General features: G+C 40.1%; 1 protein-coding gene and 1 pseudogene across 1 annotated transcript; both read right to left on the bottom strand.

Moving 5' to 3' along the window:
• Positions 1 to 846: 846 nt before the first annotated feature.
• Positions 847 to 26,474, bottom strand: LOC139951379 (heat shock 70 kDa protein 13-like). Its single transcript, XM_071950253.1, has 6 exons — positions 26,371 to 26,474; positions 20,586 to 20,728; positions 16,276 to 16,473; positions 11,892 to 12,096; positions 6,347 to 6,517; positions 847 to 4,579 (listed from the first exon to the last, which is right to left on the bottom strand). The coding sequence occupies exons 1-6, from the start codon at positions 26,393 to 26,395 to the stop codon at positions 4,035 to 4,037; spliced, it is 1,287 nt and encodes a 428-aa protein (XP_071806354.1). The 5' UTR covers positions 26,396 to 26,474; the 3' UTR covers positions 847 to 4,034.
• LOC139951786 (tigger transposable element-derived protein 6-like) lies at positions 10,338 to 10,971 on the bottom strand (annotated as a pseudogene).
• Positions 26,475 to 27,898: the final 1,424 nt, after the last annotated feature.

The following is a 27,898-nucleotide window of genomic DNA, read 5'->3' on the forward strand; positions in this document are numbered from 1 at the left end:
AATCAAATTTGTGGAAAATTACTTCTTTCTCAAACACTACTCTAATTCAGAGGGAGCCGTTTCTCACAATGTTTTATACTATTAACATCTCCCCATTACTCGTTAGCAAGTAAGGTTTATGCTAATAACTATTTTAAGTAATTACCAATAGTGTCCACTGCCTTAAAAGCTCAAGAGCCCTTTCTGAAACATATGAATGAAAAGAATCCAATGTCTGGTTCACGAGTTATGATTGTTTTGGGTAAAATAGAGTAAAATTCTGTGAACCGTTTTTTAAGCTTGTTTGTTTGTTTGTTTGAATGATCTCCCCATCAAGGGAACTCGGCAAACTCCCACAAAGGGATATAAACACCAAGCTGGCTACAGCCAATCTCTCTCATGCAAACATTGGTTTAACATCTATGATTATGAATTACACAAATCAAGAAATTATGATTCATTAACTAGATGACAATATTTATTCTAGTCATTGTGAAATCAGCGGTTAGTTGGGGATTCGAACCCACAACCTTGTGATTGCAAGTCCTGCAGTCTAACCACTTGACCACGGTTAACATGTTGTTAAGTTGTTACACACTTTTCTAATTATAAATTCAAGGTTCATTTCAGTTCCAATCTATGTGACAGAGAAGAGTTCATGGGAAGATTGTATGTACATTTAACAATCCACACATACATTATGTGCTCGGACCAGTTGGTCTTGAAAAGCGTTTGAAACCGCAAGAAATGTAAATGGTTAGATAGATAATTTAACAGTAGAATATAAAGATCCACACAAACATGCCTTGAAATTGCACGGTTTGGTTTTCCTTTTACTTTGTGAAAAAAACACGGTCAAATATTTTGACTCCATAAAATGGCCGACCCTGTTAGAATTATGACGTAAAAGGGAAACCATGCTATTTCGAACGACCGATCCAAGGCAACGTTTTCCTAACATTTTTCAAAAATCTTAGTCAAAAATACTTGAAAAGAATAAATAGTTTCACTATTTTTACTTTGACCAACAAAACGTTGCTCGAGTAGTTCAAGTACAGAGTTTGAATACTACAGCACTTCCTATCGCTTTGCCTGTTGTTTAAACATGAGAAAGAACACTTTGAAAGTCAACAATTTGTTGCAGGTTTCACAAAGTGGCTGTTACTCAAAAGTCATAAGTTGAAAACTTGTTCAGTCACTATTTGGACTGCAAATATACATTATCTTTCATTATACCAAATCTTAATCCTAAAATGTGTTTAGGTTTGTAACTTCAATTGTGATTATCTTTAGAGCAAGTTTGACCTCTTTGAGGTTGGTTCATGAAATCTGTGACAAATTGCCTTCCAGAAGAGAGTGAGCTATGGTGTAATTACTGTGTCAACAACTGGGACGGCTTTATATGGCATGCATGTACAGCACAAATTAAAAATGATATAATCTTTGAAGAACATGATTATTTTATGCTTTTACCGTTTGTGATTTGCTGTTAAAACATTGTTACATGTGCATAAAAATCTCACATTTAATTTAAAATATTTGGGATCTTACACAAGATATCTTTGATATTTTTGTTTTAAGGACAAGGGACCGTAGGGATGCCCACAAAAAGGAACACTTACTCAATTCAATAGTTGCATTCCATACATTATTTATTGAGATTCAAAAGTAATAAGCCACATCCATGAATCTGACAATCATGTCTGCTGTTCAAAACCATTGTCCTCCATTTGGATTATTAGTATCAAAGTCTTACCGAAGTAAAAGAACCCAGTGCACTTATCAAAAAGAGAAGGGGTTCGCCCCAGTGTCCCTGGTCCGATCGGCAGCAAATTGCGCCACAGCACCTAGTAAAGCATTACATGGTGCTATAAGAATTAGGTCTCATAATTCAAACGTAGTCCTACATCTGGCAGGACATACTGTATGTTACAGCGCCAGGAGCGTCACTGGGTGACGGAGATGTGTGCTATATAAGAAGCCACAATTATTATTATTAATTACTATTATTAAGTCTTATATAGCGCACGTATCTACCAAACAAGGTACTCAAGGCGCTGAGCTACAAACTCTCAGAAAGATAGGTTATTGCAGTGATGAATTCTGAGACCCAATTATTTAGCACCTTATAAGGGTTTACAAGGTGCTACGACGCATACAGCAGCCACAGCCAGGAACACCGGGGCGAACCCCTTCTCTTTTCGAAGAGTGCACTGGGTTCTTTTACATGCGTTACACAACACATGGGACCAACGGCTTTACGTCCCATTCGAAGGACGAAGTAATGGTTAAGTGTCTTGCTTAAGGACACAAGTGTCACGGCTGGGATTAGAACCCACACTCTGCTGATCAGAAACACCAGAGTTTGAATTCGGTGCTCTTAACCGCTCGACCCCAACACTTATACACTTCCTCATCATTAGGCATAACGTTAACCATCAACATCCTCTTTAGTTTTTACCTTATTTTGATTTCTTGACTTTACATGTATACCCGTAGTGATTTTTTGCTTGATACACTCGTCATTCGTTACCCCTACGGACTATTTTTATACCAGAAATGTATCCCACAATCCTTTGCTTCAATACACGCTACAATCAGACATGTTTCGCCGAGTTTCATGTTAATTTTGATAAATATTTGGGCTGAATAGTCTAAATTTCCAGCGGAAGAGGTGAAGTCCACAGCACAAGGGTTTAAACTGTTTTGATGTGAGTTTTTGCCATATTAGACAGAGAAAATTGTCTGAGGAAAATGTTAGGTTGTTGATACAGTGGAACGTCCTCCATCATCGTCAGAATGGAACATGTTGACAAGTTATGTATTATTTTGAAGCTAAGGAAACACTCTTTCCAGCCATGATACTCTTGTCAAGTTTAGTTCATGTCCAGTATTTTTATTGTCTAAGAAGCAATCTTTTTTTCCCCAAGTATCTAATTTTCTTGTTTTTTCCTGTAACTTTAAACCATTAGGGCACCTATAAAGTGAGACGATTGAAGAGAATTTTGTCCTCTTTCCAAAGGTATAATACAAAGTGTTTCGGTCAGTGATTACATTATTTATTACATAAATGTTTCCAGATGCATTAATAAACAATACACGTATGTGCAACGGCTTACATGTACGTACATACAGCTTTTTTTGTAAATAAATGCTTTAGCGGATATGGGTTAAGTTCACATAGAGTTTATTCTGTGTTAATTACATATCGTACCTACTCTCACTATACTTATCAATGTTAACGATAGTCCATTTTGTGTTTTTGTTTGTCTGGGCATGCCTACTACAAGCTTTAACTTTTCTGATTATGCCCCCGTTTCCAATTCTCCTCACTACTGTTCTTTGTTATTGTTATTTTAATTATCTGTTGGAATGGAAATAAATGTCTTGAAATGAATCAACAATGGCTTAGAACCCTGTACATAAGTATTGTATCATAATTTCATCTTCTCTCTACGTGAAGACATTTCAGTCAATGTGCTTTTAAATGCTGCAGTGTTTAAATAATAGGGTAATGAAACATAACTTGATCGTTTTATGGATGGAAATTTGCACCGGGATAAAGAATATGAATTCTTTGTTTTACCAATCACCAATGTGTGTTAGTACTGTATACTCGGTACTTACTGGAGAATGTGAATAAAACCATTTGTGGAAGTAGTTTTGAGAAGAGCCAGGGTTGAGATTGGCAAGTCTCATGGAGACAGTGTGCTTTATCATCTTCAGGAGCAACACCAACAAAGTGCAGTTTGAAACATTGAGACTATATCTCAACCATTGAGACTATATCTCAACCATTGAGACTATATCTCAACCATTGAGACTATATCTCAACCATTGAGACTACATCTCAACCATTGAGACTATATCTCAACCATTGAGACTATATCTCAACCATTGAGACTATATCTCAACCATAGCTCTTCATCTGACAAGCACTTATCCTAGTAACATCGTTGTTACCCATAAACCTATTCAGATCTTACTTCTTACACCATAAATACTTTAAATCTTACTTAAAATAAAACTTTTGTGTAAATTTGTTTTGTTTCTAGCTACTGTACCTGAATTTTCCTGACTTTGCGACCGTGTATTTCTATTGCACTAACCTGTACTGGCCACATTCCTCCAATAATACCAGCTTGTATGGACACACCGTACACTACTGCTAACTCTGGATCAATTTCTACATTAGGTTCCTTATTAAAGAAATCAGCTACAAGCCGACGAACACGTGGAATGCGTGTTGAGCCTCCAACTAATACCACTTCATCTATATCAGTAGTAGACATTTCAACATCATCTAAAACTAGTTGGATAGGCTGAAGCACCTTCTTGAACAGTTCCTCATTTAAAGTGTCAAATGTTTCTCTGGTTAGTTGTTCAACAAACATGGTTTTTACATTCAGTGATGTTAATGGAATTTTCAGAAGCACCGAGTGATGAGTTGTCAAATTTATCTTAGCTTCTTCTACCGCAAGGCGTACTCGTTGTAAATCCAACGGGTTTTCTAATAACTGTCCGTACCGCTTGAAGATTAGATCACAGCAATACTCCATTAGACGTTGGTTAATATCTTGCCCACCAAGATGGTTATTGCCTGCAAAATAAATATTTGTTTGCACTGTAATATCAAATTAAAACCAAATCAACTGCAACAGATGTCAAAATCGAATAAAGTGTACTAACACCGACAAAAACACACCAAAAACGATAATAAAACGATAAAAAAATAATTTACCTGTCAAGAAATTATCAAGAACCAGGCCTCGTTGGGATTAAACCACTACAGTCGACTCCCGTTATTACGAGCTCGCATGTTACGAGGTTCCGGTTGATACAAGGTTTTTTTCCGGTCCCGAACGGCCCCATGCGTGTTTCAATGCATTAAAATACTGATTATACGAGCACGGTAGTAGCGAGAACACGGTTATAACGAGGTAATTTGGGAGACCCATTACGAGCAAAACATTGTTTAAAACCCTTCTATAACGAGAACAATTCAAAAAACAAAAAAAGGAAATACCTGTACAGCTGGTAAAGTCGATATTTGTGGCTTTTAAGACATACAATAGAGGTGTTAAGTGGACGCTACCACTAGCAACACTAATCCGAAATCGGGAGTCACGAGTCAGCAAGCAAGGTTGTTGCATGGTTCAAACATTGGATAAATCTTAAGAAAAGATACTGATCCACTGAGTTTATAAGCGCATTATAAATTTTCAGAAGAAAAAAAACACCCGCAACTTACAATCAAAACTAGTTGCGTGATCAATATTATTGAATGCAAAAGCAAGATTTTACCTGGTATCCCACATTGGCAATGAACCATCTAACATGACACAGTGTTTACCAATGAAAATCAAAATTCTATTTTTTTGTTGCTGTGTCGAGTGTATTGCACATGCACACACATGCACAGAACAGCACGATCTTCCCTGGTATCTCGCGTTAGCAATGAACCTTCTATTATTACACTAGTGGTTACCAATGAAAATCCAGCTTTTATTTTATTGACTGAACATTTTCACAGCATGTGCAATATGCATTGCAGCAGTAAGATTTTCCCTGGTATCTCGCAGCAGCAATAAACCATCCAGCGTTAAACAGGTGGTTACCAATGAAAACCAAGACTATTTATTGCATTGGCAATAAACTGCCGGCGACCAAAGTTTTGTAAGAGAAACTTCCCAAAACATGAACGCAAGTTAAAATCTTACACTTTTTATCAATCTTGTAAAATATAAATTGATTTTAAAATTGAATTTAAAACTAAACCAACTTAGTTAAAACAGTTTTATAATCCCCGCGTTGTGCTTGTTTGTGCAGTACATCGCACACACTACTCTATGCACACAGTAGTATAGTCAATTGCAGCTCTGCCATGCTTCTGTGTACACACGTGCGGCCATTATGTCATGTATATGCAAGTACACGTGTTGTGTGCATGCACAATGATGACGTATGTATCTATATTTAGCGCGCTGCGTTTAAGACGAGATTCGGATAATACGAGGAAAATGGGCCAGTCCAGCAGACCTCGTTATAACGGGAGTCGACTGTTGTTGAAAACCTCTTCACCACACATTGATTCCCTTATTGACTGGCATAATTCGGTAACTAGTGTATGTTTATTTCCCCTCAGGCCTGTGAGTGACCAGAAGAGGGACCTATTTCCCTCTTCTGGTCACTCAAAGTCCCTCAGGGGAATAGACGTACATTAGTTACCGAATTACGCCAGTCAATATGTGTATACTGATGTTAGATGACTATTAGAGGTTTATGCATTGTTTGCAGGAAACTTACCAGCCATAGCTATTGTTTAGATGACTATTAGAGGTTTATGCATTGTTTGCAGGAAACTTACCAGCCATAGCTATTGTTTGAAACATTCCTCCATACACAGTAAGTAGTGATACATCTAGAGTACCTCCTCCCATGTCAACCACAATAATGTTAGATACACCTTTCTGTTTGTGTAGTCCATATGCCATAGCTGCTGCTGTCGGCTCATTAATCATTCGCATCACTTCAAGTCCTACAGATTCAAGCAAAATTAAAAACAAACAAGGTAATGAGAACACAAAAAAATCAAGTTTATATGTTTGCCTGCCATTTTTTTTAAATAATAATAATAATAATAATAAATCTTATAAAGCGCTGGTATCTAGAAAACTATTCACTGCGCTAAAATATGACCAAGGGAAAAATTAATGGTAGGCTTGACTGAAGAGGTAAGTTTTGAGATTGGATTTGAATGAAAAAATGTCAGGTTGTGATCTAAGGGTGAGAGGCAAGTCGTTCCACAGGCGGGGGGCAGCAACCGAGAAACTTCTATCCCCATAAGTTTTCAACCTGGAAGGTGGAACGGCAAGCAAGTTGGCATCACTGGACCTTAGCTGGCGAACGGGCTTATACGGCAGGAGAAGCCTCTGCAAGTACAACGGGGATGAAGTCTCTGTCATACAACGGTATGTTGTACAAAGGAGTTTGAAGATGATGCGTTGCTCAACAGGGAGCCAGTGTAGTGCTTGAAGAACCGGGGTGATATGCTCAAACTTTTTTGAGCGTGTTAGGATACGAGCTGCAATGTTCTGGATTCTCTGAAGGTGATGCAAGGTGGAAGCTGGAAGTCCATATAAGAGTGAGTTGCAGTAGTCGAGTCGAGACGTTACAAGTGCGTGAATGAGTTGCTCTGCTGTTTTGTCAGAGAGCAATGAGCGGATGTGGTTTATGTTCTTCAAGTGGTACATGGCGATTCGGGAGGAGTTTTTGACGTTGGTTGTGAAGTTCATGTGCCTGTCAAAGATGACACCAAGGTTTCTAGCTGTGTTGCTACAAGGAATGACATGGCCATCAATCAGGATGCTGTGAATGGTGTTGTGGCGATGTTGACTTTGGGAGTTCAGCAAGAGGATGACTGTCTTATCGCTATTGAGTTGAAGTTTGTTTGCGACCATCCATTCCTTAACTTCGGCAACACACGCTTCTGTACGAGCAACTGCAGTGTTTGCGTCCGTGGAGACAAATGGCAGATATAGTTGTGCGTCATCCGCGTAAAGCTGAACGGACAGACCGTGGTTACGAGCAATGTTCGCAACAGGTGAAAAGTACAAGGAAAATAACACTGGACCGAGCACCGACCCCTGAGGGACGCCAAAACGTGATGTAGTGTTGGATGAGAAGGACCCGTCAATTTTTACATTTTGGGTGCGATTTTCCAGATATGAAGTAAACCACTTCAAAGCAGTTCCAGTGATACCGAAATTGTAGTGAAGACGTTGAAGGAGGATTTGGTGGTCGATAGTGTCAAAAGCAGCAGAAAGGTCAAGTAGCACTAAAATTACAGAGAGTTTCTTGTCAATGGCTCCAAGGATGTCATTTTGAACACACAGGAGCGTAGTCTCGGTGCTGTGGTGTTTACGATACGCTGACTGTGCCAGCTCAAGCAGGTTGTTAGATGTTAGGTAGTCATTGAGTTGACCAGCTACCACTTTTTCCACAACTTTTGAGATGAACGGCAGATTCGACACAGGTCTGTAGTTACTCAGCTTGTTCTTATCTAGCTTTGAGTTCTTTAAGATGGGGGTGACGTGCGCCTTTTTGAGCTGCTGAGGCACGATTCCTGTTTCTATGGATGAGTTGACAATGTTTGTAATGGCAGGTAGGACGGATGACAGACAAGTTTTCAACAAGGAGGTGGGTATTGGATCGAGGTCACATGATTTCGAGGGTGAGCGGCGGATGAGCTTTCCAACAGTTTCTTCCGATTCCGTCTCGAAAAGTTGGAGTACCGATGTAGAATGAGTATCATGGACAGAGACTGCAACTGATGATATCTGACCATCAAGCTCCGACCTGATGTGCGTAACTTTGGTTTCGAAGTGAACATTAAACCTTTCCGCGAGGTCTAATGCAGATGGACTGTCAGGAAGACACAGTGATGGTTTACTGTGTAGCAAACCATCAACAACAGCGAAAAGTTGTCTTGGATTTGTTGCATTGTCTGATATCTTCTGTTTGAAATGTGCACGTCGGGCATCTCTAATTAAACGAAGAACCAGGTTTCTTTGCTCTGTAAACATTTGGCGGTGAACAGTAAGACTAGATTTCCTCCACTGCTTTTCGTACATCCGCTTTTGCTTTTTGGCCTCCATGATGTCATGCGTATACCAAGGGCTATGGGGACGTACGGGTAATAGTCGCCTCTGTATTGGGGCGTGTCTGTCAATTAGTTGTTTGAGGGTAGTTTCATAACACTCTACCTGAGCAGACAGCTCAGAATCTGGTGCAACTTGTAGTAGATGGGTCATGTCCCTGGTGAACTCAGTAAGATCTATTTTGTTCAATTTACGGTAAGTAGCTACTTTCCAAGAGCGCTTTGGTTTACCTAGTTTCAGTTCACAAACCACGCTACAGTGATCAGATATAAAGGTAGATACCTTGACCGAAGATGAAATAAGTACATCGACACTGGCTCTCCCTATGACGTAGTCAAGAATATGGCCACTGGTATGTGTAGGTGATTCAACGCACTGAAGTAAGCCCATGCTGTCTAAAAGTTCGTCTAACTTTTTGGTGCTGCTGTCTTTCTGTGCCCAGTTGAAATTAAAGTCACCAACCACAACCAAGTTGTTCTCAAGTACCATGGACTCAAGCAACGTCGAGAACTCAGTCATGAAGTTGTTGTGAGAGGACGATGGTGGTCGGTAAAGTACAATTAAAGTTACCGCAGGGTTGTTGTTGCCCGAGGAAATGTTAATAATCATGTACTCAAATGAAGCAAAACACTGAGTTTTCAAAAGTTTCACATTGAAGCTTTTACGCAAGATGACAGCAACACCCCCACCACGCCGGCCGGTTCTAGGGACGTGTGTGAAAGTGAAGCCACTGGGACAAATTCCACCGATGTATTTTTGATCATCTTCAGTTCCAGTAAACCAGGTTTCTGTCAGTGCCAGAATATCCGATTTGCTATCTACAATGAAATCATTTATCAGTTCAGTTTTATTCCTTGCAGATCGGCAGTTAAGAAGGGCTAAGTTCACATTTTCAGTATCTGGAGTTGTGGTTTGGCTTTGTATAGGGCCGATGGTGGTGGTGTGCAGTGGAGTGGTGCCTATGGTTACCTCTGATTGTCCAGTAACAATAGGTGAAGCGAGTTTCCTTTGTTTACGTGCACCTCCACGGCAACCCCGTCGTGTAGGATAGCGAAGCGCTATCCCTGCATCGCAGGCCGATCTCCATGCTGCATGGTCAAGTAAGCGACAAGAGTCAGGCCGTAGTTCAAGCAGTTTCCCAGGGGTGTAGGTCAGGCCCATAGCAGTCACGGTTGGCTGATCCCCGAAGTCACCCGGAGTCAAAATCGCGATGGATATTCCCAGAAAAATCCACCACATAGTAATCAGATTTATCACCAATAATCAGTCAAACAGCCTGTGTACTCGTAATATGACCATCATTTAAAAAATCAGCCACATCAGGAACAGCTACGATGAAAAATTCAAATTTTTCCCAAGAACAGATGGAAAAGCAGTGCAGCCTGACAGCGCTCTATTAAAGTAACCCTAACCCTAACCAAAATCCATTCAGTTTAACACCCAGCTCATTAAATTAAGTTTGAAAATGAGTATTCAACAGAAAAAAGGAGTAATTCAATTTCACCAGATTAGCATTCACTTGTCAAATATCATGCAAGACTCATTCATTTTGGTAATGTTGCCAGATGTTATCAGGTTGCGCCTCATCTTCAACCACCTCCTCGTCTCTGTCGCCGTTCTCTCCATCATCGTCAGCTTCTCCACCATCTTCAAAAAACCCTACTATTGGAAAGCACTTCCCAATGGACACTGGTTGCTTCAAAAAGCATGGACACTGGTTGCTTCAAAAAGCATGGAAACAGCTTGCTTGACTTCAATGGGTTTGAGAGTTTCACTAGAGTCGTAGCTGTGAAGCAGACATTTGACGAGATGTTTCTGGTAGTGAACTTTCATGTTCATTATGACGCCTTGGTCCATGGTTTGAAGATGAGAAGTTGTGTTCGGAGGAAGGAATTGGAAAGTGATGGCCTAAAGGTTTGGTACTTTTGGATCAGCTGCACAGTTATCCAGGAACAGAAGAACCTTGCTACGCTGGCGGGAAAACTTTCAATCCAAATGCCATACCCATTTGCTGAATAGATCCAAAACCATCTATGCTTTTATGTTGGCTCGATAGGTCACCGGGAGAGAACAGACATTCTAGAAGCACCGTGGGTTCTGGAACTTCCTGATGACAAGTGGCTTCAGTTTCTCGGACTCATCCATGTTGGAACAGAGCATGACCATCATCAGCACCCTTACTCTGTTTGCCACCATGATACTGTTCACCTTTAAACGACAGCATTTTGTCTGGAATGAAGCGTAAAACAGACCAGTCTCGTAGCCACGGATGATGCTGGGAAGTGATGATTTGTGGAAGTGTCGTGGCTGAGCGGTTTAGAGCACCGAATTCAAACTCTGGTGTTTCTGATCAGCAGAGTGTGGGTTCGAATCCCCAGCCGTGACACTTGTGTCCTTAAGCAAGACACTTGACCATTGCTTCGTCCTTCGGATGGGATGTAAAGCCGTTGGTCCCATGTGTTGTGTAACGCATGTAAAAGAACCCAGTGCACTTATCGAAAAGAGAAGGGGTTCGCCCCGGTGTTCCTGGCTGTGGCTGCTTGATGCCGTAGCACCTTGTAATTCCTTATAAGGTGCTAACTAATTGGGTCTCAAAATTCATCACTGCAATAACCTATCTTTCTGAAATTTTGTATATACTCAGCGCCTTGAGTACCTTGTTTGGTAGATACGTGCGCTGTATAAGACTTTGATATTATTATTATTATTATGATTAAGGGTTTCTTTCAACCAGGTCATGAGGGATGTCGGGTCAACACTTGCACTTTCTCTGAAGATCGGCAGCCGATTTCACGAAACTCTAGGATTAATCCTAACTCGAGTTAGGACGAGTGACCCGTCCTAACTTAGGATGGGTTCAATTCGTCCTACGTATTTGGATGCGGAACTGAACTCGTCTCAAGTCATAAGAAGAATCCTAAGTTAGGAAAAAGTTGGTGAAATCGACGGCTGCTTGTGTAGAATGCTGTTCTGGTCTTTAAATTCGGAAAGCCAACCCAAGCTTGCTTGGCAGTTTTTGTGTCCCAAATCTCTCCTTATTTGTGAAGGAGAGGTCCATTCACGGGAAGATTTTTGCTGCACATGCCTTAAAACCAATGCAGTTTTGGGATTATATGATAATCTCAAAAATTTAATTTACTTGATAGTCCTCAATTTAATATAGGGGGTAACAATCATATGTGTGTATGTCCCACTAGTTTTAATATGTTTATGATTTAACATTTCATATCATTCTTGATACAAATTAGTCACCTGCTAACTCTGCAGCCTTCCTGGTATAATTCCGCTGCATTTCATCAAATTCTGCTGGCACTGATAAGACAACTTTATTTACTTTGAAGCCCAAATTACGCTCTGCAGTAGTCTTTAGTTCTGACACAATACAAGACCCAACATATTCAGGAGTCACTTCATCTGAATTCACTTCAAACCTGGCCATTCCATTCTTCAACTTCACCTGCAAGACAAAAAGTATAGATTCAATCAATTAGTTATAATAGCAAGAGATTTGTGATTATTGAGGAAGCAACACTTCTTCTGTATGCACTATTATTAACAAGTCTGAAATGCTCTTGCTTAACATACCATGTACAACTTTAAGTTACTATAAAGACAATTTCATTATCAAGCAAAACCATCATCAGCAACATCATAAAGTTTTTAGATAAAAACAAAGGGCTAAAAATAATGCACTTTTCACTATTAACCCATTGTGGTTGTCCTCTTGGACATTTATCAGAAATACAGGCTCATAGTTATTGACAAATAAAACAAAAGACAACACTTGATACAGTTAGACAGGAATGTTTCTCTAGTTAGTTAGTGGTGGGCTTTCACAGAACTGTGACAAATCTTGACAGAATTTCACACAATAATGTGCTATCCGCTGCTTATTACAGGAAATTAATAACTGGGCCATCTCAGACCCCACCCAAAACATGATGGCCTAGCAGCTAAGAGCATCGAATTCAAACTCTGGTGTTTCTGATCAGCAGAGTGTGGGTTCAAATCCCCAGCCGTGACACTTGTGTCCTTAAGCAAGACACTTAACCATTGCTTCGTCCTTCGGATGGGACGTAAAGCAGTTGTCCCATTAAAAAAAGGGGGTTCGCCCCAGTGTTCCTGGCTGAATTGGCAGCATTGCGTCACAGCACCTTGTAAACCATTACAGGGTGCTATGTTTCCGGTCTCATACATGTAGTTCAGTAATAGTCCAACATACTTTGCAGAAAAATACTGTACAATGTATATTAAAAACGCCTTGAATGTTACTGAGTGACGGATATGTGCACTATATAAGAAGCCACTATTATTATTATTATTCTTTCTAAAGTGTTTGTGGATTTTGTTCATCATGGACTTGAAAAGCACTTATAGTCCAGGCATTATTTGAAATGACCTCGGACAAATTGCAACAGAAAGTCTGTAAACTGTTTCATACTCAGATTTTTGTCCTCTATAACATCTCAAAACTCTTAAGCAATCCGAGTGGGGGAAAGTGTCATGGCGGCCATTTTTTCAAAATGGCCGCCAAAAACCAGATTTTTCCCAATATCTTTGCTTCTAAATGACTTAAGGCTTAAATTTTAAGTGCTTAACATACATTTTCACTGACTAGGAATCAAGTGAAACGCATTTTCTAAAGTTAAACCTGGCCAAAAAATAAATGGCAGCCATTTTCCAAAATGGCCGGAACCTTCCATTTGGTTCTTGTAGAGGGCAGCACGCTCATCAACCAGGTGTTACGTGGACGCCCTCTGGGTCTCTTCCAGAATGGGCCAGGACAGAGTCCCCCCCCCCTCCAAGCGTTGACGCTCAGCTTCAGGACATGGATGTCCTCAAGACCGGCGGTTTCCAAAATTGATTCGTTGGAGAGGAAGTTTGACCAACAGACACCGAGTATCCACTGTGGCATCTGGTGTTAATGCTTGAAGCCTACATCCATCTTCTACCAAAAGTGTCCAGGTTTCTGACCCGTAGAGTAGGATGGGGAGAACGCATGTTGTGTACACCCTAAACTTAGTTTTGAGGTTGAGAAGCTTGTTCCGCCCCAAACGATCTAGCTGGTCAAAGGTTGAAAAGGCGAGCCCGAGTCGTCGATGGATGTCGGGAGAAGAGTGACCTTCAGAACAGATTTCGCAGCCGAGATATCTGAACTTATCTGTGGTCTCGACAGGCTGGCCCTATACAGACGCTGGGGCGGAAGGTGGTTTGAGGCAGCGCAGTTCTGGATCTTGGTTTTAGCCCAGGATGTATGTAGACCCATTGTCCCAGCTTCTTCCTCGAACTTCTGGAGCGTGGTAGGCCACTCACTGTGCTTTCTGACGAACAGGGCGGCATCGTCAGCATAGGCTAGGTCGGTAAAGGATGTTTCTCCAGCCAATACACCGAGATCAGCCTGACAGCGATTTAGTACCCAGTCAATGGCACAGCAAAATAGGGCTGGGGCCAGGACGCAGCCTTGGCGAACACCGGAGGTGCTGATGAAGGGACAGGATGTGTCGTTGCCAACATGCACGGAGGAGGTGCTGCCGTCATGCAAGTCCTGAACCAGGTGAAAAAGAAACAGGGCTTCCCGATCTATAGAGTCAAAAGCTGCCTTAATGTCGACATAAGCAACGTGGAGAGGTATTTCAAACTCGCAGTTCAGTTCTGACAGGTGAGCACTGCATCCATTGTTGAACGGCCCCGTGAAACCAGACTGCTGGGGTCGGCGGTGACGGAGGAGTACAGGTTCTAGGCAAGTCAGGAGTACATGACAGAAAACCTTTCCATGGACTGAGAGTAGAGTTATAGGCCTGTAGCTGCTGCATTGGTTTCTCTGACCTTTCCCTTTGTATATGGAGATGATGACACAATTCCTCAAATCGGAAGGTACCCTTCCTGAGGTCCATACTTTGAGGAAGAGTTTGTGAAGGGCTTTGCTTATCGGGGTCTCGGCACACTTGAGCAGTTCGGGAGGAGTGCCACCAGGTCCTGCAGCACGTCCGTTCTAAAAGCTTCCTGATAGCACAACGTACCTCAGCCAGTGTGGGAGCAACATTTAATAACATTGAGAAAAATTAAACTGGAGAATGACATCATTAAAACAACACTTTGTTTAGAAAGCAGAAGAAGGGATCCTCAAATTATTACTTACGATTTAATCTCAATGTTAGGCCTATTTAGAAGCGGAAAGAATAGCAAAATACCTGTTTTATTGCGGCCATTTTGGAAAATGGCTGCCACTGTTGTGCTTTTTGGTCAGGATTACCTTATTGTAACGTGGTTCATTGGATTCCTGGCCCCAGAAAATGTATGTTTAGCACTTAAAGACAATGGACACTATTGGTAAATGTCAAAGACCAGTCCTCTTACTTGGTGTATCTCAACATACATGTAGGCATAAAATAACTAACCTGTGAAAATTTGAGCTCAATTGGTCGTCGGAGTTGCGAGATAAATATGAAAGAAAAAAAAACACCCTTGTCACACGAAGTTGTGTGCTTTCAGGTGCTTGATTTCGAGACCTCAGATTCTAAACTTGAGGTCTCGAAATCAAATTCGTAGAAAAATACTTCTCTCTCAAAAACTACGTCACTTCAGAGGGAGCTGTTTCTCACAATGTTTTATATTATAACACCCCTTGCAAGTATTCTGCCTGCTCATTGGTTTAGAGGGCGTCACATGACATGTCTTAGTTTTGCCAGACGACGGCCGTGTGATAGAGCGCCGGTTTGCCATGCGCTAGTCCGACAGACTAGCACATGGCGTGCAATACCCAGACGTCCTGTGCGTGTACGAGGATTATAAATTAATAGTCTGTAACCACTTCGAATTGCACGACACTACATGCAACACAGTAAGTAAAAGTGTATGCAATCCGTCGTCCGTGGATTGTAGCATTCAGGTCTGTAACTTAATAATAACAGTACAGTATTTAGAAATGTTTGGGGTGTAATAAAACAAATATTGACTGCTTTTACTCATGCAATGGTTAAAAACTATGACTCCCTCGGTGATCCCCGTAGCGTTCTATTTTCCCTCGGCTTCGCCTCGGGAAAATAGAACGCTCCGGGGATCACCTCGGGAGTCATAGTTTTAACCATAGCACTCGAAGCAGTCAATATTTGTATACTATTAACCTCTCCCCATTACTCATTACCAAGTGAGTTTTTTTTGCTGATAATTGTTTTGAGTAATTACCAATAGTGTCCACTGCCTTTAAAATTAAAGCCATAAGTCATTTAGAAGCGGAGATAATGGGGAACATCTGTTTTATGGCGGCCATTTTGGAAAATGGGGGCTGTTTTGGGAAATTGGCGGCCATTTTTTGCTTTTTGACCAGGTTTAGCGATACGAAATGCGTTTCATTTGATTCTTTGTCAGTGACAATGTATTTTTACCACTTAAAATTAAAGTCATTAAAGAAGAGGTGATATTGGAAAATGACGGGTTTATGGCAGCCATTTTGAAAAATGGCCGCCATGACACTTTCCCCCACTCGGATTGCTTAAGAGTTTTGATATGTTATAGAGGAAAAAATTCTGGGTATGAAACAGTTACAGACTTTCTGTTGCAATTTGTCCGAGGTTGACCCAATTTTTTTTACATGAAATGCCTGGACTATAAGTATCGAGCAGAATAGAATGACTACCTTGAATGGATATCTGGCAGCCTGTTTCCTCAAACTCTCCTCATCAAACGTCTTGCCAATGAAGCGTTTAGCATCATATATTGTATTCTGTGTGTATTGTTCAGCTTGACATAACGCATCATGCCCAATGAGTTTAGAACCATCTGGAGTGAAAGCCACCATGGATGGAATAGTTTGATGCAAATCATCAGCAAACACCTGAAATAACAAACCTTGTGTTAATATTGCTAGTAGAGAGGCATCATTTCAAACATTTCTCAGTGTCAACAAATCGTAACAAATGAAAAGTTTAACCTTAAAACATTGGCCCAACTTCCCCAACATTTTGTTTACATCTGTCAATAAATATAACAATCAACAAAATTTACCATACAATCAACATAATGTAGCATTTAGCATTGTAAATATTTGTCAACAATGTTTACTTCTGGAAGTGATGCTGTAACCAAAGTAGAATCAATAAGGGAAAGGGTAGCGACAAGTTTTTAAAACCCGGCAGGTTCATGGCTGTGCGATAAAGGCCCGAGCAGCGGTGTAAAAGACAAATTATTTGTATAATTGATAGGCCCCCGATTGTGTTAAAGAATAATCACGTTATGATCCTGTTAGTGTCTGGCTGCTGTATTAGACTGAGCCAAAGGTGAGGTCCAATAACAACAGCCAGCCAGAATCCAAGTAGTCCATCAGCTAGGGGCTGAAATTTCACATGTTGGGGCAATATTGAGGTACTACAGTGATTCTAATATCACTTTCTTGTTGCAAATACTCAACTTGCCATAAACTATGATAAGCCCTTCCCCAAAATAAGATAACTACTCACTTTTCGCCATAAAATCTTTAGAGTCCCTGCCTGTAAGAATGTACCAAATTAGGCGGGGGTGTGATTTATGGGTTCGCAGATCTTCTTTCAAAAAATTAGAGTGATTCACCATCATACCAAACGAATAAATCCAAAATTTTAGTTTGCTGACGCTTTCGGTTTTGGAGTTACCAGTTATCAAAGTTTGGGCCAAAAAGCCCTCGAGAAACGAATAGTACATTCCCTGTAAACACAAAAACCAGCGCCAAGGTCATCCCAAAAAAAGTAAAACATATTTTGAAACCTCCAGTTGGGCTTATATCAAAAGTAAAAAAGAAAAGTTGGGATCTCGTTGGCGCGTCATGTTACGCGCACCTGAACCTTTGACGAACAGTGCCCTCGTGCCATTTTCAACGCCTCATAACTCAGCGCGCCTATAGGATCCCATGAATTAAACAAGTTCAAATGAAAGAGCTTGCATCCCTAAAACAAATTTAAGTGCAAAGTGCGTGGGATCTCGTTGGCGCAGAGAGATAATAGAGGTCAAAGTTCATATTTTACCAATATATTGCGTTTTCGCACCTCCGTAACTTCGCGCGCCAACAACAAAAAATTGTTTTTATGACAACTGGGTATTGGAACAGTTTTCATCTAATGACAAATGGAAAAAGAATCTTGGGATCTCTGCATCTTGCATGTCAAAAGATTTTTTGAAAATTTTCTAAAGTATTGCCATTTCACACATTTTTGCCTAAATTGGGACAACATTCACTTTTCTCATTACTGTAAGTATCTGTGCAAAACAAGATCCCATCAATTTTTTCTTGTATTTGGTTAAGTTGAGTGTTCCTTAACAGAATTCAATTGAAAAATAATTGAGATCATGTTGGCCCACCAATATAACAAAGGTCAAAGGTCATATGAAACTACACTACTGCCTATTTTGGGCGATTTTGCGTCGTCTAGGAATCCACGCGCCAATATGATCCCATTAAGTTGTCCGCATTTTATGATTATATAGATTCTTAGCAACAAATAAAAAGCAAAAATCAAATGGGATTTGAGTGGCGCTAACAAATATTACAGATCAAAAGTTCACAATACATGCCTATACTTATGCATTGCTGTGGCAACCGAAAGTGAGAAATATCCCCCAATTTGAAAATGTTGGCAAACCATGAAGGGGATAGGTCTCCAAAGTGAATTTTGGTCAAGAGATAGACTGGACTTGTTTTTACAAATGGTGTTAGTTTAATGTTGGTGGGTAACTGTTGCCAAGGTCAAAGGTTACAAAGAATATGGCTGTTTTTGATATTTTCTGTCAAGAGCCAAATTCAGAGCCTTTTCAATATTTTATTTAATGAACAAGGGCTCTATCCTTTATGTTGGGGAAAACCACTTATAATATCTAGGCACATGTGATTGTCCCAAATTAATTATAGAGCCCTTGTTCATTTGATAAAATGTTGACATGGCTTTGAAGTTGGCTCTCCACAGAAAATATTGGTGTTTTGTAATTCATTTTCTGTGGAGAGCCAACTTCGAAGCCCTGTCAACATTTTATCAAATAAGGAAGGGCTCTATAATTAATTTGGGACAACCATATGTGCCTAGATATTATAAGTGGCTGTCCCAAACTGAAAGGATAGAGCCCTTGTTCTTTAAATAAAATCTTGAAAAGGCTCTGAAGTTGGCTCTTGACAGAAATATAAAAAACACCCATATTCTGTGTAACCTTTGACCTTGGCAACAGTTACCCACCAACATTTTCAAAAAATCTTTTGACATGCAAGATGCAGAGATCCCAAGATTCTTTTTTCATTTGTCATTAGATGAAAACTGTTCCAATACCCAGTTGCCATAAAAACAATTTTTTTTTGTTGGCGCGCGAAGTTACGGAGGTGCAAAAACGCAATATATTGGTAAAATTTGAACTTTGACCTCTATTATCTCTCTGCGCCAACGAGATCCCACGCACTTTGCACTTAAATTTGTTTTAGGGATGCAAGCTCTTTCATTTGAACTTGTTCAATTCATGGGAACTTATAGGCGCGCTGAGTTATGAGGCGTTGAAAATGGCACGAGGGCACTGTTCGTCAAAGGTTCAGGTGCGCGTAACATGATGCGCCAACGAGATCCCAATTTTTTTTTTTACTTTTGTTATAAGCCCAACTGGAGGTTTCAAAAAATGTTTTACTTTTGTTGGGATGACCTTGGCGCACATTTTTGTGTTTACAGGGAATGTACTATTCGTTTCTCGAGGGCTTTTAGGCCGAAACTTTGATAACTGGTAACTCCAAAACCGAAAGCGTCAGCAAACTAAAATTTTGGATTTATTCGTTTGGTATGATGATGTATCACTCTAATTTTTTAGAAGAAGATCTGAGAACCCATGAATCACCACTTGGTACACTCTTACAGGCAGGGACTCTTAAACCTCTTAGCCTCTTCCAATATTGTTTTAACCAATTTTTGAAGGCCATGTGTTTACACTGAGAATGTATTTTTGAGTTGCGCAACCTTCGTTCTGCAAACAGATATCTTCTTCAAGAAATCAAGTATAATCGCACCTAGGGGGGACAGATCTTTTTCTATTGCAGCACCTCATCTCTGGAATCAACTACCTCTTCACATCAAAACATCCACTTCCATTCACTCTTTCAAAATATCTCTCAAAACACACCTTATGTCTATAGATCCGTTCTTTTGTATTTAATCTGTTCTTTGTTGATTTTGTTTGTATTTTCTCTGTAATAGTGCCCTGAGCACTTTTGTGGATTTGTGCGCTTTATAAGACCTCGTTATTATTATAATTACTATACTGAAATTGCATTTGAAACTTAGCAATATGCTGCCCAAGTGTAGACCAAGTAAAAAGGGCCTTGTGATCTCCTCTCAACCAATCAGAATTGACATAACCTGTCTACTATATCGATTTGTAAGTTTGTTGTTTAAATATTTATAGACCATGGTGTATGTATCTCCATATTTTTTTAAGTAGATGATCAGTTGATGTGACTAGAATTGTTTTATTGGCCAATCAAGTAAGCAGATGCGTAAAGATGTACGTATTCACTTTTTTTGTCACGCAACACTCAACGCCAAGGCAAGTTTATGACCTTTATTTCACACAGCGCATCCAGCGTGTGCGCGACTAACGCCCAACACAGAATGGATCAACCACAGGACTAATTGTAATATCCCTTATATTTGGATATTTTGGAGTTACACTTCAAGGGGTTATGATCGAGCAAGGCATGGTGGGAAAAAATGTCGCAGCGAGATCGATCACCCCTGGGAACAAGGTTGGGCTGCCGGTGCAGTAATGCATGATGCTAACTTATGATGATGATGAAGATGAAATAATTTTTGAATGTTAATAAATCACTTGGACCATATTTCGTGGGGCTTCTGTTTCACACGGTTCATATTCAGCCCATTAACAAAAAAGAAATCAAATCTAAATAAGCCTTCAGAAAAATCGGCATGATTAAATACAGAATTGTCTTACCTGAATATCTCCAGTTACAGCATGGTAGACTCCAATACATGAGTAGGTTGTACCTAGGTCTATACCAACAATTCTTGGTTTGGGGGGTGGTAGAAAATGCTGTCCCAGGTAGCCTGCTAACAGCAGAGCAAGAACTGACACACCTGCATTGTAATGACACCAAGATGAAGTTATAGAGTCAGACAGTTTCAAATTAAAACACAATATCTGGCAGAGCAAGAACTGACACACCTGTAATGTAATAACACCAAGATGAAGTTATAGAGTCAGACAGTTTCAAATTAAAACACAATATCTAGACACACTTTCTTCATAATGAGGTTTCGAAATCAAGCATCTGAAAGCACACAACTTGTACGACAAGGGTAATTTTTCTTCCATTATTCTCTCGCAACTTCGACGACCAATTGATTTCAAATGTTCACAGGTTTGTTTATTTATTGCATTATGTTGATATACATGTACACCAAGTGAGAAGACTGGTCCTTGACAATATTACCAAAGGACTTGGGTGTCAAGGGGTGGATTTCACAAAGAGTTAGGACTAGTCTTATCTCGAGTTACATGTAGGACCAGTTACTCGTCCTAACTTAGGACTATCCATGCACTGTGTATATCTCCTAGGTGTGAAATCAACCCTGGGCAATGCCTTAATAATAAATTTAAAATCTTGTACTGCACAGCAGGAGTTTGAAATGGTGTAAGTGCGAGCTGGCAAAGAGTAGGCCAAGTTAAATCACTGTGATAGAACCAAATATTTGGTAACACGTTATTTAAATTTGTCTGAATACATTACACTGTACATGTACATGTAATATTCATGATGAATACCTCAAACAGTTTCGCTATTCCTATTGGTGGAGAGCGCATCATGTGGGGGTGCTTAAATGGTTGATAAAGATCAGCTGAAGCTGTTTAAGACCAGGGCTTAAGCAAGGCTATGAAATGAAAAATGTGCTAGGTGCGCCCAATAAGCACGAAATCGACCGTTACAGGCAGCTCTATGAAATTTTGCTCTATGCCTAAACAGAGTGCTTAATCAGAAATGGGGCTTTAAGGACCCTTTTTGCTTACTTGCTTGCCGTTACCAGCAAACATTGCTTAATCAAGGCTATGAAATGAAAAATTTGCTAGGTGCGCCCGATAAGCACAAAATAGATCGTTAAGCAGCGCTATGAAATTGGGCCCTGCTGGCTTCCGCGTGTTAGTCGCACAAGCTCATGTACGGCAATTTTATTAACGCGGAACTTAACAGCATGTAATCTATTTCTAAAACACGTACACACAACCCTACAGATTTTTTTAACAAGGTTTAAAAAAAATATGTACAAACTTAGAATTTTGGCTCTGAAGCAGATTGTCACAGTGTCTATTTTATTGTAATTTTATTTTATTTAATTAACAAAACTGCATTTTTGAATGAAAGTTAGTGACTCGTTCTTTAACAGCTGTTTAGGGCCTTGGCCACGTGATAAAAGCACTCGCCTTTGGCTCGAACCTATTTCGCATGGCCACGACCCTGCCAGTTTTAAACAGTCGCTCGATGCTACCCTTTTATTCCCTTAAAACGAATCGGTCCGTTAACAGCGCCAGCCACCAACCCAGTCATTACCACGCAGTGAAGACCAGGTCCTAGCACTGTTATTCCCTAATTAAAACCATGTGTCCATGTTAAGAGTACTATGTATTATGGAATTGGGTTTCTATATTAAATTTTAATCAGTCAAAAGCAAACTGCAAATTAAACGAGGGAAAATAGAACGCTCCGGGGATCACCGATGGAGTCATAGTTTAAACCAATGCACGAGTAAAAGCAGCCAATATTTTTTTTATAACATCGTAAACATTTCTAAATACTGTACTATTAAGTTACAGACCTGAATGCTACAATCCACGGACGACGCGAATACAGATTGCGAAAACTTTTACTGTGCTCTGCATGTAGTGTCATGTTATTCGAAATGGTTACAGACTATTAATTTATCATCCTCGTACACACGTCTGGGTACTGCACGCCGTGTGCTAGTCTTTCGGACTAGCGCAAAGCAAACCGATGCACTATCACACGTAGTGCCGGGCGAATAGTGAAATTTTGGCATTCGGTTACCGCTGGCCAACTATCCGAAATTTACCGGATATTCGAATAGGTTTTTTTCGCCAATAAAGGGCGCTATTAAAAAAAAAAAAATTAAAAAACGTTTTTGCCGCTAGAGGGCGCTGTTTGTTTGTGAATGAGATCTTATGGGCGGATTAATATAAGTTTTAGACAGTGTCACTCGGTGCATTCATAAAAATAACCGGATCTAATTTAAATATGGCGATTTGCTAATTCTTTTAAACGTGTTGACTCTTGAAAACTTTTGTAATCTTTAAACAACTACGTCAGAAATGTCATTGTTTTAACGCTTCACGAAGGTGAGCATAGTTAAATATTTAATTTATGTTGTTTTATGCTGTCTTAATAGAAGTTTCTTAAGGATTCAGACAAAACATTCCTATCAGTTGTCGCCTAACGTCCGCGGATATTCGAATATTAAAGAATATCCGGTTACTTGGTTGTAGTTACAGGACTATCTGGTTTATAAATAGGTATTCGCGCCCATTGCGGATATCCGGTTAAGAAAAAAAAGGCATTCGCGGTTACGGATAGGAAAACCTATTCGCCATTAACCGGATATTCAAATTATTCGCCCAGGCCTAATCACACGGCCACCGTCTAGCAAAACTAAGACATATCATGTGACGCGCTCTAAACCAATGGAAAGGCAGAATATTGGTAAGGGGTGTTATAAATGCTATTATATAACTGACATACATGTACAGATCCTTGTCATTTGATTGGTGGAACCTACTTCACGTGACATTCACTATTACTCCCATCCGCACCGGCGATCAAAAAGACCTATGGGGAATAGCGTTCATCAGTAAGGCTCGTGAAATGGCAGTCCAAATTTTACCGAGCGATAATATTCCTCCCATTTCACTCTGAGCCACTCAATATTTGTATACCATCCTATCTACTCTAGGGAGATCTGATCCACGGGAGTGCATAAGCTGTGGCCCACCTAATCCATCATCAAGCTTGTTTGATTCCATCGTCCTTTCTCACCCAAACGAGTTCTATGTCAAGTAGTGGCATTGTGTTTCTGGAAATGAGTGCACCACATACACATGTACAGGCAGAAAAAATCAAAGCATTTGTTCTTACTATGAAAGCGAGCCAACTTACAAAACAATTCATTAGGACACCCAAGAACGGGCAGATAACTTTGTCAAAAGCCACACTACGTCAACACAACTGAATCTCCTAGCAAAAGAAGAAGCTTACACTAGATAAGATTGTTGATACCAATGTTCCATCTAAGATGAGCTCGTCCAGATATGGTCTATGCTGGTGGTTTGATACATCTACCAAACGAATGTGCCATAAAAAGGCACGGGCCTGCAAGAAGGTGAGGCGCTACATCCGAGAAAAACCCTGTAGTCGTTACCACACTATCAAGAAAGATACACAGAGACTGTGCAAACAGTCTCACAACCAGTACGTATCTGACATCATTGGCAACGATCCCGGCAGCAACAAAAGATTGAGGGCCTTGGTTAAATCCAAATGCTGTGACCAACGGGCATTGCTCCACTGAAGGAAGGAAATATATACTACACTGCGATCCAAAACAAAAAGCAACATTTTAACAGACAGTCCTTATCTGTCAACAGTGATTCTTCGTTACCAGATTTATGACCAAGCGAACATCTAACCTTGGTCAACATCACCGTTCACCGCACAGGAATAACCAAGCTCCTTAAAAAACTGAAACCTCACAAAGCAGCTGGGCTTGACGGTATACCTGTTAAACTCCTGAAAGAAACAGCTGCTCAAATCTCACCTGCAGTAACCATGCTATGTTCCAGGCTTGCCTGAACCAGGGTTGTGTTCAAATCTCACCTGCAGTAACCATGCTATGTTCCAGGCTTGCCTGAACCAGGGTTGTGTTCAAATCTCACCTGCAGTAACCATGCTATGTTCCAGGCTTGCCTGAACCAGGGTTGTGTTCAAATCTCACCTGCAGTAACCATGCTATGTTCCAGGCTTGCCTGAACCAGGGTTGTGTTCAAATCTCACCTGCAGTAACCATGCTATGTTCCAGGCTTGCCTGAACCAGAGTTGTGTTCAAATCTCACCTGCAGTAACCATGCTATGTTCCAGGCTTGCCTGAACCAGGGTTGTGTTCCAACATCCTGACAAACCCACATCATACCAATATTTTTCAAGTCAATACCAATATATTTTAAGTCAGAAGGACTCATTCTTAGCGCGCGTCACAACAAAATAGGGCCGTTCACGAACAGGTCATTTAGCCTTACATGCCTTATGAAACAAGTCAATTAAAAACTTTTTTTTTTTCCCCTATGATTGGTTAACCAAATGAAACAGTTTTTATTAATAAGATATTGATAAATCATATCTCATTATAAACAGTAACGCACCATGCAATTCACGCAGCCAAATGTTTGAACACTTAAATTAGCTAAAGTTAAGATCATAATAATAATAATTGTAAATTAGCATGACATTATAAACAAGAGATAGAATTTAAATTGTCTCAACTTAACTCTAATTAACCATAAAGCGCAAGGCAGTTTCCACCACAATAGTTATCTCGCAACTTCGACGACCAATTGAGCTGAAATTTTCCCAGGTTTGTTATTTTAAGTCAGTCGGTCCCAAGTCAACTCGGTCCATCGGCCTCCGCATGCGGTTAAGTGGTACGAGTGCGGATGACTTGTGTGCACACTAATCGTACGATGCGACAGTGTGTATAGTGTATACGGGTGGGTCATGCGGTGTGGTTACAGTACACGCACCATGCACAGTGTATAGTGGTGGGTTTACACCGTCGTCTTTTCGGAGTGAATAATGCGACTGCCTTGAGCAAGGCTAACGGGCCCACAGCTCGGCAGGCCGATGACGTCATGCTGATTCGCATATTCCAAGATGGCTGCACCGTGTACGAATTAGGGTAGCCGTGAGAGTTGTCGGGGACGGTCCACTTCAAAAATGTTTCGGTGGTTTGTAACCTTCTTACAAGACACTTCGTACCTTCTCACGAGACACTTCCTACCTTCTCACGAGACACTTCCTACCTTCGTACTAATTCGGATGATTTTTAAATAAAAGCAAATCAAACCAACTGACACTATTTTGTTGGGACACCAAGGAGCTATTTTGACGATTGCATGATTGTTTGACATTAAAATAATTTGTCAGAAATATTGGCGGAAGATGTTGTCCTTGGCGGTAATTATAACTTATAAAAAACATTAATTTCACATTAAAAATTACATTCACATATTCAAACAAAAATTATAATTCATTAAGTAGCCTATTATTAATTTTTATCTCAATTAGTCAATGAACATTAAATTATTGAGGAATCCACATTTTAATGAAGGTACGAAGTGACGCGGCTGAAGGTACGAAGTGACTCAGCTGATGGTCACTTCGTACCCCGCCCACGGTACGAAGTGACCAATTTGGTTACGGTACGAAGTGTCCCAACGGTACGAAGTGTCCCAACGGTACGAAGTGTCCAGGGTAACGAAGTGGCAAAGGTACGAAGTGTCCGACATCCAATAGTGTTACTGTTACAGTGTTTTTAGTGTTGACCACACAAATACAAGTGGGGCTAAAAACCAGGGAGGTACTGACAATGACACTGATCACATCACACTGTGTGTTCCTGGAGGAGATAAGTTTTAGTATTGATACAAACACATAGCTTACCCAAAAAATTAAACGTGACGCTCATTCTTGGTTACCACTCTTCGTCTTTAGGGGACAATTTACGAGCGGTCCTTCCTCTCTTCCAGCGGCTAGCATCTGTTCGTCGGCGGCCGGCTGCTGACATTAGAACGCCCTCTAGCGATGCAAAACTAGTCACGACGTGATTGTCCAGCGTTATCAAAGTTAGACTTGCATACAAGTCGTTAAATGTTGTTACGGTGATACTGGTACGCCGAAAAGGAAAGGTTACGGCTATGCTACGCAGCTGGTGCCAGGGTCGCTGCATATATACATTGCAAACTATTATCACCTCGACCAATCACAACACAGATATAGAAAGCTCACTTCACTAAAAAAAAACCCAAATAATTGACTCCAATGACATAAATCCAGAAAACTATTGAAGACATAGCGGCCTGTTGGGGTTGGCCGGTTGCCACAGGCCTAGCATAAACTTACATTTGTCATAGACAGCAATTATATAACCATTATTTTTTGGCAGAATTGTGCTCCCCCATCTTCTGTAGTGGTAGTGTGTGTCTTGTGTAGGCCGTTAAGTTTAAATATTCATAGCTGGGCTACTACTGCAACCTGCAAACATAGATACACGGAGCAGGCTGGTGTAGCCTTCATTGTCCAAGCCTTAACAGATTTAAAGTTTTAATTATTTGTTCCATTCAGTAAATCTGCCTAAAGCCAGGCAATGCATCTTTAACTTTTCTCCCTTCTCCAGAGGCAGCTAGAAAACCCATAAAATCAGCTACCGGGTACATCACATGACTTGGTCTATTGTCACATAATAAATCATATAATAAAAGATTACAAAATAACCAATGATGATGGAAGGCCACAGTCAGTAATGTGTGTCAACCATTTTGTTTTATTACAAAAATGATCAAACCAATGAATAATAAATTGATACAAATAGTATGACACATGTTTCTATAATAACTAGTAATTGTATAACAGTTGTATACCACAAAAACATGCAACAAACAGAACTCTAAGATATTTGTTTTAATTAACTTAACACAAGTAATAATTAATAATAATACAGCATTCACTGAATGTATCAATTTAAATAAAACATTCATTGATGTTTGGTAACCAGTTTATAAAATCATTACAATTTCAGACAAATATTCATCATCAAACTGTTACAGGAGAAGTCAAAGTATATGAAAATCAGTATTTGATTGTCTATACTCATAAAAGCAGTTGCAAAATATTTAATCAACACCCTTGGCTGCCTGCTCAAAGCATTGCTCAAAGCATTGCTCAAAGGCAGTGGTTTAGTATTTAAAGGTAGTGGACACTATTAGTAATTACTCAAAATAATTATTAGCATAAAACCTTTTTTGGTGCGAGTAATAGGGAGAGGTTGATGGTATAAAATATTGTGAGAAACGGCTCCCTCTGAAGTGCCATAGTTTTTGAGAAAGAAGTAATGTTCCACGAATTTGATTTTGAGACCTCAGATTTAGAATTTGAGGTCTCGAAATCAACCATCTAAACGCACACATCTTCG

The sequence above is a fragment of the Asterias amurensis genome, chromosome 19, assembly GCF_032118995.1.
Source record: "Asterias amurensis chromosome 19, ASM3211899v1".
NCBI lineage: Eukaryota > Metazoa > Echinodermata > Asteroidea > Forcipulatida > Asteriidae > Asterias > Asterias amurensis.